This window comes from Rhinopithecus bieti, unplaced genomic scaffold (assembly GCF_001698545.2).
Source record: "Rhinopithecus bieti isolate Rb0 unplaced genomic scaffold, ASM169854v2 scaffold_11404, whole genome shotgun sequence".
In the NCBI taxonomy this organism is placed as follows: domain Eukaryota; kingdom Metazoa; phylum Chordata; class Mammalia; order Primates; family Cercopithecidae; genus Rhinopithecus; species Rhinopithecus bieti.
Window position 1 is genome coordinate 1,271,189 of NW_016806911.1, and position 14,032 is coordinate 1,285,220.

General features: G+C 34.2%; 1 protein-coding gene across 1 annotated transcript in view; it reads left to right on the top strand.

Annotated features, from left to right (window-relative positions):
* Positions 1-3,830, top strand: part of LRRTM4 (leucine rich repeat transmembrane neuronal 4) — a 5,095-nt gene extending 1,265 nt beyond the window's left edge. Inside the window, exon 2 of the mRNA XM_017878659.1 lies at positions 1,197-3,830. Coding sequence (XP_017734148.1) covers positions 1,197-2,749 — 1,553 coding nt within the window. The 3' untranslated portion in view covers positions 2,750-3,830. The remainder of the gene's footprint in view (positions 1-1,196) is intronic.
* Positions 3,831-14,032: the final 10,202 nt, after the last annotated feature.

The window sequence follows — 14,032 nt, forward strand, 5'->3', positions numbered from 1 at the left end:
AAAAAAAAAAAAAAAAAAAAAAAAACAACTTAACTGAGAAGAAGGATGGGTTTTAGATCAGGGATTTGGTTGATTGCCTCTTGGTTAAAATTTTAAAAATTTAAGGAAAAAAAAAGAAACTGCAACACATGGTAGTTGTTTCTTTTTTTTCTCTCCATTAAGAAATAAAAAATCTACTGTTGATAGAGGAAAGAAGTCCCTTAACATGCAATGACTTGGAAATGCAGTGTAAGTGCCAATAGATTATAACTTTGCAGGCTTTCTGAAGTTAATTGAGGTTGGGGAGAAAAAAGTCAGTGAGAATTGAGCAGAGATCAGGGTGATGTGGAGAAAAATAGTAGTTGGCTGCTTCTTTCCTTGTTTATCCTTCGAATTTGCAAAAGCAACTCTGTTTAAAATAATGACAAAGTAACACTACACAATATTTTTTGCTTTTTAGGCAAATAATAAGAATTTTGACAGTCTTAACTTTGGAGTGTTCTCTGTTATGAGTATTTAGATGTCTTAGCTCCTGTATCATTGGGCAGGGAGCCACAGTATGCAATAATCTATGCTTATTAACAACTTGAGAGCACCTCGTACTGTTATTTGTCTTCATCCAATGCTTCATTGGCTGCCTATACTAGTCTCAATGCTGTTTTTCCAGAGCTCACACATTGCGATCCTATTATACAATAAGTACACGATTCAGGCAGGGCAAACTTGGGTTACCTTGACAGCTTACTGAAGCTCTTTTGCCAAATCACAGACTGTTTGCTCAACTAGGAAAGACGTACAGGTACCAGGTTTACTATGTCACATTTTTGACCTTACCAGAGTACATCGTACACTTCCTTTTGGTACTGTCATTCAATACAGTGGCTAGCCAAATATTATTATTATTAAAATGTCAGCATTCAGTGGTGAGAAAGGCTCTGTGCTTTTCAATGTTGAAATAAATAGGAACTCCTGAAACTCAAAAAGGCTTTTCTTAGTTCTATGGGACTGTGGTGATTTGAAGATCAAGGAAGAAAAAGTGAAACCTAAGCAGCAAACATGCAACACTGAAGAAAATAATGCTCGAAATGTTAATGCATTTTCCTTAAATCAACTGTCCCATTCCTACAGTAGAGGAAATGCCCCTGTTATTGGTAAACCGGCGGTGATTTATTTTAATAGCTTCACAATGTGCATCTGTCTTTTTTTTAATATCGTAGGTTTCCATTTAATTACGCAGCTGAAAGGCATGAGTGTGGTGCTGGTGCTACTTCCTACACTGCTGCTTGTTATGCTCACGGGGGCTCAGAGAGCTTGCCCAAAGAACTGCAGATGTGATGGCAAAATTGTGTACTGTGAGTCTCATGCTTTCGCAGATATCCCAGAGAACATTTCTGGAGGGTCACAAGGCTTATCATTAAGGTTCAACAGCATTCAGAAGCTCAAATCCAATCAGTTTGCCGGCCTTAACCAGCTTATATGGCTTTATCTTGACCATAATTACATTAGCTCAGTGGATGAAGATGCATTTCAAGGGATCCGTAGACTGAAAGAATTAATTCTAAGCTCCAACAAAATTACTTATCTGCACAATAAAACATTTCACCCAGTTCCCAATCTCCGCAATCTGGACCTCTCCTACAATAAGCTTCAGACATTGCAATCTGAACAGTTTAAAGGCCTTCGGAAACTCATCATTTTGCATTTGAGATCTAACTCACTAAAGACTGTACCCATAAGAGTTTTTCAAGACTGTCGGAATCTTGATTTTTTGGATTTGGGTTACAATCGTCTTCGCAGCTTGTCCCGAAATGCATTTGCTGGCCTCTTGAAGTTAAAGGAACTCCACTTGGAGCACAACCAGTTTTCCAAGATCAACTTTGCTCATTTTCCACGTCTCTTCAACCTCCGCTCAATTTACTTACAATGGAACAGGATTCGCTCCATTAGCCAAGGTTTGACATGGACTTGGAGTTCCTTACACAACTTGGATTTATCAGGGAATGACATCCAAGGAATTGAGCCGGGCACATTTAAATGCCTCCCCAATTTACAAAAATTGAATTTGGATTCCAACAAGCTCACCAACATCTCACAGGAAACTGTCAATGCGTGGATATCATTAATATCCATCACCTTGTCTGGAAATATGTGGGAATGCAGTCGGAGCATTTGTCCTTTATTTTATTGGCTTAAGAATTTCAAAGGAAATAAGGAAAGCACCATGATATGTGCAGGACCTAAGCACATCCAGGGTGAAAAGGTTAGTGATGCAGTGGAAACATACAATATCTGTTCTGAAGTCCAGGTGGTCAACACAGAAAGATCACACCTGGTGCCCCAAACTCCCCAGAAACCTCTGATTATCCCTAAACCTACCATCTTCAAACCTGACGTCGCCCAACCCACCTTTGAAACACCAAGCCCTTCCCCAGGGTTTCAGATTCCTGGCACAGAGCAAGAGTATGAGCATGTTTCATTTCACAAAATTATTGCAGGGAGTGTGGCTCTCTTTCTGTCAGTGGCCATGATCCTCTTGGTGATCTATGTGTCTTGGAAACGCTACCCAGCCAGCATGAAACAACTCCAGCAACACTCTCTTATGAAGAGGCGGCGGAAAAAGGCCAGAGAGTCTGAAAGACAAATGAATTCCCCTTTACAGGAGTATTATGTGGACTACAAGCCTACAAACTCTGAGACCATGGATATATCGGTTAATGGATCTGGGCCCTGCACATATACCATCTCTGGCTCCAGGGAATGTGAGGTATGAACCATGATCCTCCTAAAAGCATTTCTACTGCGGGGAAGGAGAGGTAAATGTTTGAAGCCCTAGAGGTGTCTCTAATCACTAGAAAGATTAATGACCCTTTTGCTTTTGGGTTTTGCTCAGTATGAAAGGTTACTTAATTAAATTACAACCACCAGGAAATTGACTGCTTTTTTTTCTTTTTTTTTTTTTTTTAATGGTTGAAACTTGAAGGAAGTTCATTCAAGGATAAGTTGGAATAAAGCACTATGTTAAAACATCTGCTTTTAACAATTTTGTATACAGGGGTTGGACTTAAAACACACATACAAACAAAACTCTTTTCGTTCTGAAATTTCTGTCTGGTTCTTGGTGTTTGACTTTTGTAATGGAGTAAAGAAGAGGGGCCAGCTTAATTTAAAAATAAAGTGAGTTTACCAAAATTCCAGAAGGTAATGAAGATTTAAACCAAAGAGCAATTTTCCCAAGGGTTGATTTTGTTGTAAATTTTTAGTTTGAATGAAAGCATGCAACAGGGATCTTACACCCGTGTTACTTGCCATTTAGTTATTATACCAGCATAGAGAATGTCAGAGGCCTACTGTGTATCAGGCTCCTAAGGTGTCTTTTATTTTTTTTTCCTTCTTTCCTACTTTCTTTCACTCTTTCCTTTCCTTACTTTTTCTTCCTTCCTTTTTTTTTTTTTGTTTTTTTTGTTTTGTTTTGTTTTTTAATTACTGGGTTATAGATCTGATTTAAAAGGTTTTTATGCACTGGCTATTTGTGTTTAATCAGAATGAAACTTCAATTCCATGCTTTGGCTTTGTCCCTGGTAACTAAAATCAGGTCACAATTTTGTGGATGATTTAGCAATAACAAAATGGCAGTCATAGCAAGGACTGTTTGTCAGTATTGCTGTCATCCCCAAAAGAAATGATATGTATTCTTGTTAAACTTATTCAGAAGTGAGTGATACAAATATTCATAAATAAAAGGAGAGAGGTTTGAGTTCTGGGTGTTCTCCCTTTCTGTAACAGCCTCAAATAAAGGCATACCTTCCATGTTATATTATTTTTGTTTTTATAAGAATAAATTTGGACCCGGTTTCTGATTATTTAATTTTAAAGATCACTTACAGGAACATGTTAATGAGTAGACACATAGTCACAAATTTCAAACTTGTCAATAAATAATACAGGATGTAAATTGTTCTTTTCTTGGTAAAGTTGATCATTATGTGCAAAGACTGACTACCAAGGCCTTGTTGCTGGGAGAAACTAGTGAAGAGAGGTTAAAGTCTGGGAATATAATGTTTTAGTATCGGATTTTAGATGATTACTCTTTCAAAAGACAGTTTTAATGAGTACTTAAAGATGTTGCCCTTTCTAATGCTAGTTAACAGTTGGAAAATATAATTTGCTCTTTGATAGTGTATACTCCAATTTTTCCATAGTCCTAACTGCAAATGCTAATGAAAATGTTTTCAGACAAAGCACTGAATTTGAAATAATCTCTAACAGTACAATTTGGACTATTGAACTGTTCTTCAAAGAGTTCATTTTCGCCTTTTTTGTGTGTCATTGAAAATAAGAGAAGTAATCCCAGATAATAAATTCCTAAAAGGAAACTGTATAAGCAATTGCCCTTAAAAATTAAAGAGAATAAAAGATTTTCTATAAAAGTCTAACAAGGCTTGATGTTTTTATTGCAGGCCCACAATTATACAATATACTTGAATATTAGTAACACAAGTTCATCATATTTTATTCTGGGTTCTCCTTATATTTTGTGATCCTCTTAAAGGCTGGTAACATAAAAGAAAAGAAAAATCTAGATGCATTAATTCATTTTCTCTTGACTTTTGGAGTAGAATGCTGATTTTATTTTAAGAATCACCAAGAAGAAAGAAACATTCTTAAAGAACCAGGACTTGAGAACCGGGGTTCTAAAACTTTTCCAGAGATCTTAAGTTTCACAGATTATTGCATCAAAAACCCTAGGCATTACCATGATAGAAACAAATTTAAAAGATGGTTCATTTAATTAAAACGTGTGTTTAAAAACACATTTTGATATTGTGTGTGTTATATAGATTGACATTTAATGTCAGGAAATTGCACTAGTATTGTTGGAAATGAATGTGTTGTTAAGGCATTAAATAATGAAGAATGTAATTAAATATTGTAATAATTCTGTTGAGTCAAAATGGAATCCTTACTGAAGTAGCTCAAACTTTCTGTGGCCTAAAACATGGAAATTAGAAGGCTCTACATTTAAGATCATATGTCCATTTAGGATGGGGGGGTGCTATAAAACTACATTTAAATGAATTTCAGCTTGTTTTAAAACAAAACATACAAAACAAACATTGCAGGGGTCACCCTATTTTTGGACAGAATGTTTACTATATTACAGTTATAGGTAGATATAAACAATGAGGAAAAGCAAACTCTTAGAAATTGTTATACAGAAAGTCCTAATTACTTCCTGCTTCTTTGTCACTCAGAGTAAAATTTCTCCTATTGAGAAATATTCCTTTGGACAAAATTTCTCTACAAAACAGAGTCAAGAGAGGGCAGTGATTTGCCTAAGTTTACAATGTTTTTGGAATAGTAGAAGTATGCTGAATTTTAACCTGACATTGTTTCATAAGTCTCATATATCACTAGTTTAGCAGAGAACCATTAATGTATTTATAAGACATTTTTGTGAGGTAGGTTTTTTAAAAAAAATATTCAAAACACCAAACTCTACCCAATAAAGCCATAAATATTTAATTGGGAAACTTAGCACCAAATGCTAATTTTCTAAGATAGTGCCTTGAAGAAATAAAAATTTCATTAAATTTAAAATTCTACTTTCCACCTAACTTTATATTCAGTTACCATTACCTAAATATGGTTACAAGATCCATTTTGTTTGTTTTTTTTTTTTTGAGAGGATTTTTTTTTTCAGTTGAGATTATTGATTAGATTGGTGTTTGTGAACTTCCATACAAATATAGCATGCAATATTCAAATTAAATAATTTTGTCTCTATGTTTTACAACTTTTAATTCTGAAAAGTCCATGTGCACATACCATACTGATAAAATGAGGGATAATATTTTAATAATTTGGACAGTAATAATTGTTCATATCTATAAAAGAGAAATAGAGTAGATAGTTATGAGTAATTAATATGACATATAGCACAAGTATAAGGGATACATACATCTCAATCATCATACTTTGAATGGATCAGTGTGCTTGGTTGAACTGAATCATTCACTTTGTCCTCAATATGTACTCAGAAAAGAGAATTTAAAGCCAAAATGATACAGCTTTTCCTAAAACTGTAAGGTGTTACTATAAATAGATAAAATGCAAATATTTCCTTAAAATATTGTCTTTAAAAATAGGCTTGTGTACGGCTTGGCCATACATGTTACTCTTCCTTAAAAAATATGATCAGAGGCCGGGCGCGGTGGCCTAAGCTGTAATCGCCAGCACTTTTGGGAGGCCGAGGCCGGGCGGAGTCACAAGGTCAGGAGATCGAGACCCAGTCCTGGCCTAACCACGGTGAAACCCGCGTCCTCTACTAAAATAGCAAAAAAACTAGCCGGGCCGAGGTGGCCGGGCTGTGTCCCTAAGCTACTGGAGGTCTGAGGCAGGAGAAAATGGGCGTGAACCCGGGAGGCAGCTTGCAGTGAGCTGAGATCCCGGCCAGTGGCAGCTCCAGCTTGGGTGACAGAGAGAGACTCCGTCTCCAAAAAAAAAAAAAAAAAAAAAAAAAATATATATATATATATATATTAATATATATAATAGTATATATCAGGGCCTATAAAGTTGGGTTCATTCCTGGCATATCAAGATTTTCCACTTCCGAAATTTTAAAGAACAAAGTTTTGGAATTTCTAGTTTTCTTCTAGAATTTGTTTCATCAACTGAAAATAACAAGGGCCTTTAATATATTAGACATATGTGAATACAGGACAAGAAAGAACATTTGTAGTGTGGTTTGTACATTTAAAAAAATTAAATTGGTAAAAACTTAAAATGAATGAATGTAGTCTCTAAAGAGACTCTCCATCCAAAATGTTTCAATAGTTAAGTAATTGAAATATAAAGTTTAATGATCCCATAGTGCTAACAGTGCTGCTATTAGGAAAATAGCAGTAAAGGTGACATTATAGGTGTATATTTTCCAAATATTTAATGTTTTCGTTACTTTCTTCAAAATTGAGCAAAATTTAAAAAAAATACTGGTTTTCAGTTCGGGTTATATAATTTCTTTCACTGTTATGCAGAGGGTGGTATAAACCATTTCTAACAACTTATATTTATTGACTATGTTAGGTCAGGTTCAAACAATTGGCATAGAGTAGACCATTAACTTCTTCTCACACGTTAGATATTTGATATTTTGCAGTGTGCTAAGTGAATTTCCAAGGACTACTAAGCGAAATGTATGTACAAAGACGATTCTAAGGAAAACAGACCCAGTTACCTTAAGTTTAATTAATGGTTTATCAACATAAAGCTATAGAAAACAAACTATTTAGATGGCTGACTACAACTGTGTCATGATACAATGTTATAATTGAAACTGTATTTGTATATTAAATAGAATGTGTGTATGTTTGTATATGAGTTTATCCATGTATGTATGTCTGTATATATGTATGTGTTTGTGTGTGTGTGTGTGTATTGAGAGACAGAATATAAACATTTTTACATCAGAATTAATGTCCATCAAAATTAATTAAATTTTGTTACTACAATTTAAATTATTAGTAACAAAAATTTGAGGTCAAAATTACCAAGATTTTTTTTAGTTAGGAATATGGTCCTTAAGGTAAATGTATTATCATATCTAAAAATCTTAAGTATCGTCAGGCGCGGTGGCTCGTGCCTGTAATCCCAGTACTTTGGGAGGCCAAGGAGGGTGGATTACTTGAGGTCAAGAGTTTGAGACCAGTCTGGCCAACATGGTGAAAACCTGTCTCTACTGAAAATAACAAAAATTAGCTGGTCATGGTGATGCATGCCTACAATCCCAGTAAATAGGGAGGTTGAGGCAAGAGAATTACTTGAACCCAGGAGGTGGAGGATGCAGTGCAAGATCACACTACTGCACTGCTCCCTGGGCGACAGAGCAAGACTCCATCTCAAATAAATAAATAAGCAAAATATAAATTATAAGTATCTTACATCTATGTAGTCTAAAATTCTTTTTTAAAAAACAAAATATAACATACAGTCAAGTCTGTATTTATACTACATATTGCCATTTTGTGTGTTACTTTAGCCTGGTCACTTCATTTCTCTGTGATGCATCGCTCAAACGAGTGACTCAGCTGGCGCAGTGTTTCCCAACACAAAGCAATTCTCAGATTAGCATAAAATTTGTAAAATCTCAATGGTCATTCTCAGAACTAAAAAAGCAGGATGAGCTATGGAGAAAAAGACTGAGCTACTTACATTCATTTGTCAATGAGAAAAGAAAGAGCTTCTTGAGTTACTAAAAACTGGGGTGCCCAGGTGAGCAGCCACACAATTTCTTTATGCCTGAGGGGAAAACCCACACATACAAACACGTGAACACATGAGTGCACACTCCCACACACATATGTCTTTGAAATTCTGCTAAGTAACTAGATATTTTGAAAGCACTTAAAACTGTCCGCTTTTTAAAAAAATCGATTGTCTGAATTAGGTCCAATTAAAATCTATTTGTGAATAGAGTTTTCATTAGAATTCACAAATGGTAGTGGTGAACAGTTACAGCTGCCAAAAAAAAGACCGACATAGCTAATTTAGGAAAGATTTTAAACTGACAATAAATGCCCCCCCCCCCTTTTTTTTTTTCTGGAATTAGTTTGTATTAGCATCTCACCGACAAGGTTTTAATAAATGATCGCTCTCTCAGACTCCAAGCTGACAAGTCTGCGGTCTTAGGAATGTGTAGCTTTTCACACACCCCGATAATATCCACAGGATGCCAGAATTTCCTTCGTGAGACCTTTCTGTGTTTATAAAATGTAATCATCCCTAGTTCTTCTCAGGAACTGCATTTAGAGATAGTTTTCTGCTTTAGGAGTTGCTCAGTAACATTTTCACTGGGGATTTGGTGACTCATCTGAATTTTCATGTCTCTAGAGTTTCATGATTCACTAAATCAAAGCGAAGCAGAAGCAACCTGTATATCACTAGACACTGAGAGTTTTGAAAAACTAGTATGTCTTTTGATCAGGGAAAAGCATGAAGTGATATTGAATATGTTTTAAAATTAAAATTGCTTTTATAGTACCAGAAGAACCATCATTCACTGAGTCAGTTTAATAAAATCTCAATATTCATGAAAGGAAAAAGAAATTACAGGACTATTTTTCTCATGCACTCCATAAGCCATTCAAATTGTAACTGTAAGGTAGGAAAGGTTGAGAAAAAAAGCACAATATTTCCTAAGGTATCAAACAATTGGTTTTTTAAATAAACATCTGCTAGAAGCTGCTAGATAAGTTCAAAGACTGTATTTAAACTCCTGCTAAAGAGTTTAAAAATAATGCTTTCACTGTCAAGATAAATTAAAGTCTAAACAACATAACCATGGAAAATTAGTCCTTTACAAGGGAGGCCAGGTAATATGGTACACCTATAGTCCTAGTTACTTGTGAGGCTAGGGTAGTAAGATTGCTTAAGGCCAAAAGTTCTAGGTTGTCCTGAGCAGTGTTTGAGCCTATGAATAGCCTCTGTGCTCCAACCTGGGCAAAACTTAGGGGCTGTCTCTAAAACTTACAAATAAAAATATATGAAAGGTAAGACCTTAAATTTATACTTACATAAGTTTTGTAAACTTAAGTTTGGGGAATGAAATGATAGCAAAGTCATTTGATTTAATGTCATAAAGTTTGACCTTAAGTCAAATCTATACATTATAATATTGCAAACATAAGTTTGGGGAATGAAATGACAGCAAAGCTGATACATATTAATAAAATATTTAAAAATGGTGAAAATGTAAGAAATTCAGAAAAAAAATATGAGGAAGCATGATTAAAAGGAAAACCCTGAACACAAACATTAAACTATTAGTATATTTTATTTCCATATACAACAATAATAATAAATACCACAACCTTATTATGTATTTGCTTAAAATAAGTTAGCAAACTTGCTTAAAGTAAGTTAGCAAATGTGCTAAAAATAAATGCATATGAGCAAATATATAACTCAATAAGGTTATGGCATTTAGCATTATTGTTTGTACATGGAAATAAAATATACTAATAGTTTAATGTTATATTAATGAAATAAAATGTAAATATCAAAGTAACTGAAATATTTCATTTAAACAGCTATATACAATTAAACACTCATGTATCTTTTATAAATATTTCTAAGATATTAATATGTATATTGAATACAGATGGTATTGCTTTTGAATACAGACAGATAATTGCTTTTTAATAAACACAGTTCTGTACTAACTTATCCAGTTTATATGAATTGTCTCAAAATTAAATATTTGTGGAAGATACATAAAAAGAAATTTAATGACAGAAATCTTTTATTTCCTGTCTCATTGCCTCAATTTGGTATGACTGTTTTCCAAATTTTGGGATGTCCACACACCATAACTTGTAAGGTATGTTGTCTTCTTTACCTAGTTTTTCATCTCTTTGTTTACTGAATGCAGACCTCAGAGAAAAGTGGAAAAATACAATCATTACATCTAGCAAGAAGAATCACTTTTCCATCTTTTTTTTAAACACAAGTTCTTCTAGCAGAAGTAATTAAGGTATAGTAAACATTTTGACTGCAGGTTTTAGAATGCAATGGTCAGGTGTAGGGTAACTATAATGTCAAAACTTATGACACATAATTTTTACTTTTACTTACATTTTAATGGGTCAGGTCTTCAAATATCATTGATTTAAAACCAAAAAATGAATAAATTTTTAACAAAGCAGACAAACTAAGATAAACATGGATGAGTTGTTTAAGAGAATTCACTATATTTTTAGGATCTAAATAAGCAATATATGCTTCAAAATAGGAATATATAGAGTTATGATTTGATTCTATTTGGGCTAAATTTTAAACTTAAAGCAAAATTACATAGACAGTAATTTTGGAGTAGCAAAAAATATAGAAAAAAATGCCTGCAAATGTTCTTTTATTTGAAAGGACAGTGCTACTTAATTCGTATTCACTGTATATTTTTCACTTTCAAAGTATAACAATTGTTGTTTAGTTGCCTTCTCTTAAAATAAAATGTCATTAGGTAAAGCCTTGAAATTGTGATGATTTTATTGAATAGACAAATAGAAACAGTCTTTGGGTATAAATTCTAAATTTGCATTTCAATTCTTCCCTCCTTCCTCAAGCCACATTAACTGAAACATACATTCTTTCACTTGCTCTTGAAGATCTAAATATTTGAGGTGTTAAATTATTAAAAGTTGATTCCTTGTTTCCTTTCACTGACTCATATTAAATACATTTATTTTCAAATGACACCTTAAAAATATGTTTGTTTGTTTCATCATAAATTTCATCATGATGCATTCATTTCACTATTAAGTGCTTTGATATTTACAGTCGTAAATTGATACCACTTTTGTCAATTGTTCCTAATAAGACTTAAAGAAACAATGGAAATACACATTAATTAGGTTTGAGTCTTTTTTAGTATGGTCACCATAGATGAAAAAATGATATTTTCTTCCCTGTTTATAGCTCTGTAAAAGTAATAGCAGAGAGGTCAGCCTTGAAGTACTTTAGGTTGATGGTCAAACCACAACATGGACAAATATTGCCTTGGTCCAGTGGTTAGATCAAGGGGTGAAAAAGAGGTCTTAGATTTGAAGTGGACTCACTTCTTTAATATTGGACAAGTAAATATGTATCTGACCTTTCTGTGATATAATTTTTTCATCTATTGAACTAGGATAATAACTTTCCAAGTAACTTGTTGAAATGATTAATGAGGTACTATTCAAAAACCACTCTGAACTCCGCCATAAAAAGCTTCAGTGTAAATATGAATGATTATTAACCATAAGCCCTACTGTTTACTGAAAAATGCAAAATACAATGTAGCTGTATTATTTTCATTGTTATTATTAGTTACAATGATGGTTATAATACTCCCTGATGTAGAAACAAGTGTTGTGGTTACATTTTTACTAAAGTGAATAATAAACATGACCTTTCTGTCCCTTGTCTGAGCTGTAATTTAGTTTGGGTACCAGAGCTGGCAATATTTAATAATACCCCAGGATTTGTAAAATACTCCCTTGACCAAACATTTTATTCACCTTGCAAAGAAGGCAGCATTTATAATTATTTTGTAGTTACTATGTCTAAAGAATAAAGGAGTTAGAGAAACAATTTATAAATTCCCGATCTTATCAGATATCATACTTCAGTTCATTTTAATAAGCAGAACAGTTTGTTTGTTTGTTTTTTGGCTTTTTTTTTTTTTTTTTTTTTTTTTTGATACGGAGTCTCACTCTGTTGCCCAGGCTAGACTGCAATTGTGCCATCTCACCTCACTGAAATCTCCACCTCCCGGGTTCAAGCGATTCTCCTGCCTCAGCCTCCTGAGTAGCTGGGATTCCAGGCATGTGCTACCATGCCTGACTAGTTTTTGTATTTTTAGTAGAGACAGGGTTTCACCATGTTGGCCAGGCTGGTCTTGAACTCCTGACCTCAGGCGATCTGCCCACCCTGGCTTCCCAAAGTGCTGGGATTACAGGTGTGAGCCACTGTGGCCAGCCTTGGAAACAGTTTTTCATTCCCCAGGTGTTTATGCATCATCACACATGACAAGTGGGGGTTTTCAGCAATACATTAAATATTCCTTTTGAATTCAGAAGTTATTAGTAAGTGATTTAAAGAAGAATTGATATGGCTCTAGGGCATATATATGTGTGTTATATATAATTTAATAATTTATGTATAAGTATTTATATTGGTTAAGTATAAGCTCTTATATTTGTAGAAATATGTATTTCATCATTCTTATTATTGTCCCCATAGTGAAATATATTTTAAACTGAATCACATTTCTTTCTAAGTTTTTCAGTGGAATATTTCTCATGATATGATTGTGTGCTATGAAGTAAGAGAGGGCACCACTGACAAAAAAAAAAAAAAAAAAAAAAAAAAAAAAAAAAAAAAAAAAAAAACACAAACAAACCCCATAAAGACAAAATAGTAATGTTACATTTGCTTGAGGAAACAAATGATTTTCTTTATGATTGGTAAAGCATAATTATTCCAATGAGGGGATTCTGCCAGTTGTTGAGTATATCTATTTTGATTATGTACTATAGAACTAGGGAAATAACATGGTTTGGGTTCTCCCTGTGAGATGGATCGGAGTTAAAATGGCATTAATCAGTTGTCCTCCACGACTGGAGGATCACAGGGATGTTTTGGATCTTCAAGAAATTAGTGTCACTTCAGGGTTTGTGTGGAGTAATCCCCAAAAAGTCTGATTACTTCACATTCCCCAATACACAGTCACCTTAGAAAATAGTTATAGATCTTGCTGGAGAAGGCTGGGGGAAAGTTTAACAGCATACATTTTTCGTAGTATAGCAGGGTCTTTCCTCAAGGGGAGCTGTCTGCCTTTTCATTCAGTGGATTCTGGGTCTGTAAACTGACTCAAGTCTGGGAATTGATTTTGGGATCATGACTCTTGGTGATTCAAATTAGACTTCTATTCACTTGAGCTAGGACTCTTCCACTTATGCAGATCAAGTAGAATTTAATGGATTTCTACGTACCTCTCTTCTAGGGACACCATGATCCACTAGTCAGCATCATAGATCTTTTTTGAGTCAAGGTATTCTGATCACTGCTTTGACTTTGCTATCATCATGGTAACCATGCTCACCTTGTCTTTGGTGATTAAGTTCTGACACCAGGTCCATGCCACTCTGGAATTCCATTTTGTTCATTGCATTTAGGGATTCCAATTTGATAGTAGCTGTTTGCTCTGTAACTTCTGAACCACAGAGAACAAATATTCTCAACCACTTTTTCCTCTCTCACCTTTGGGACATGGCGTGTAGTGTTCTAATTAGAATTTCTTTTCTTTTTTCTTTTTTTTTAATTTCTGAGAAATGTTGCTTAGATGTCAATCTTGCAACTTGAGAGGTAAGGGAATTTAAAATTTAAATATAAATTTTTAACTTTTGCAAATCATAATCTCTTTGGTTCTCTGACAACTCACAGTGTGGCTTTTCCCAAATAACTGGAGGATAAGAGATGATTTAAAATCAGCATTCCAATGTGTTGCCCCTTTACC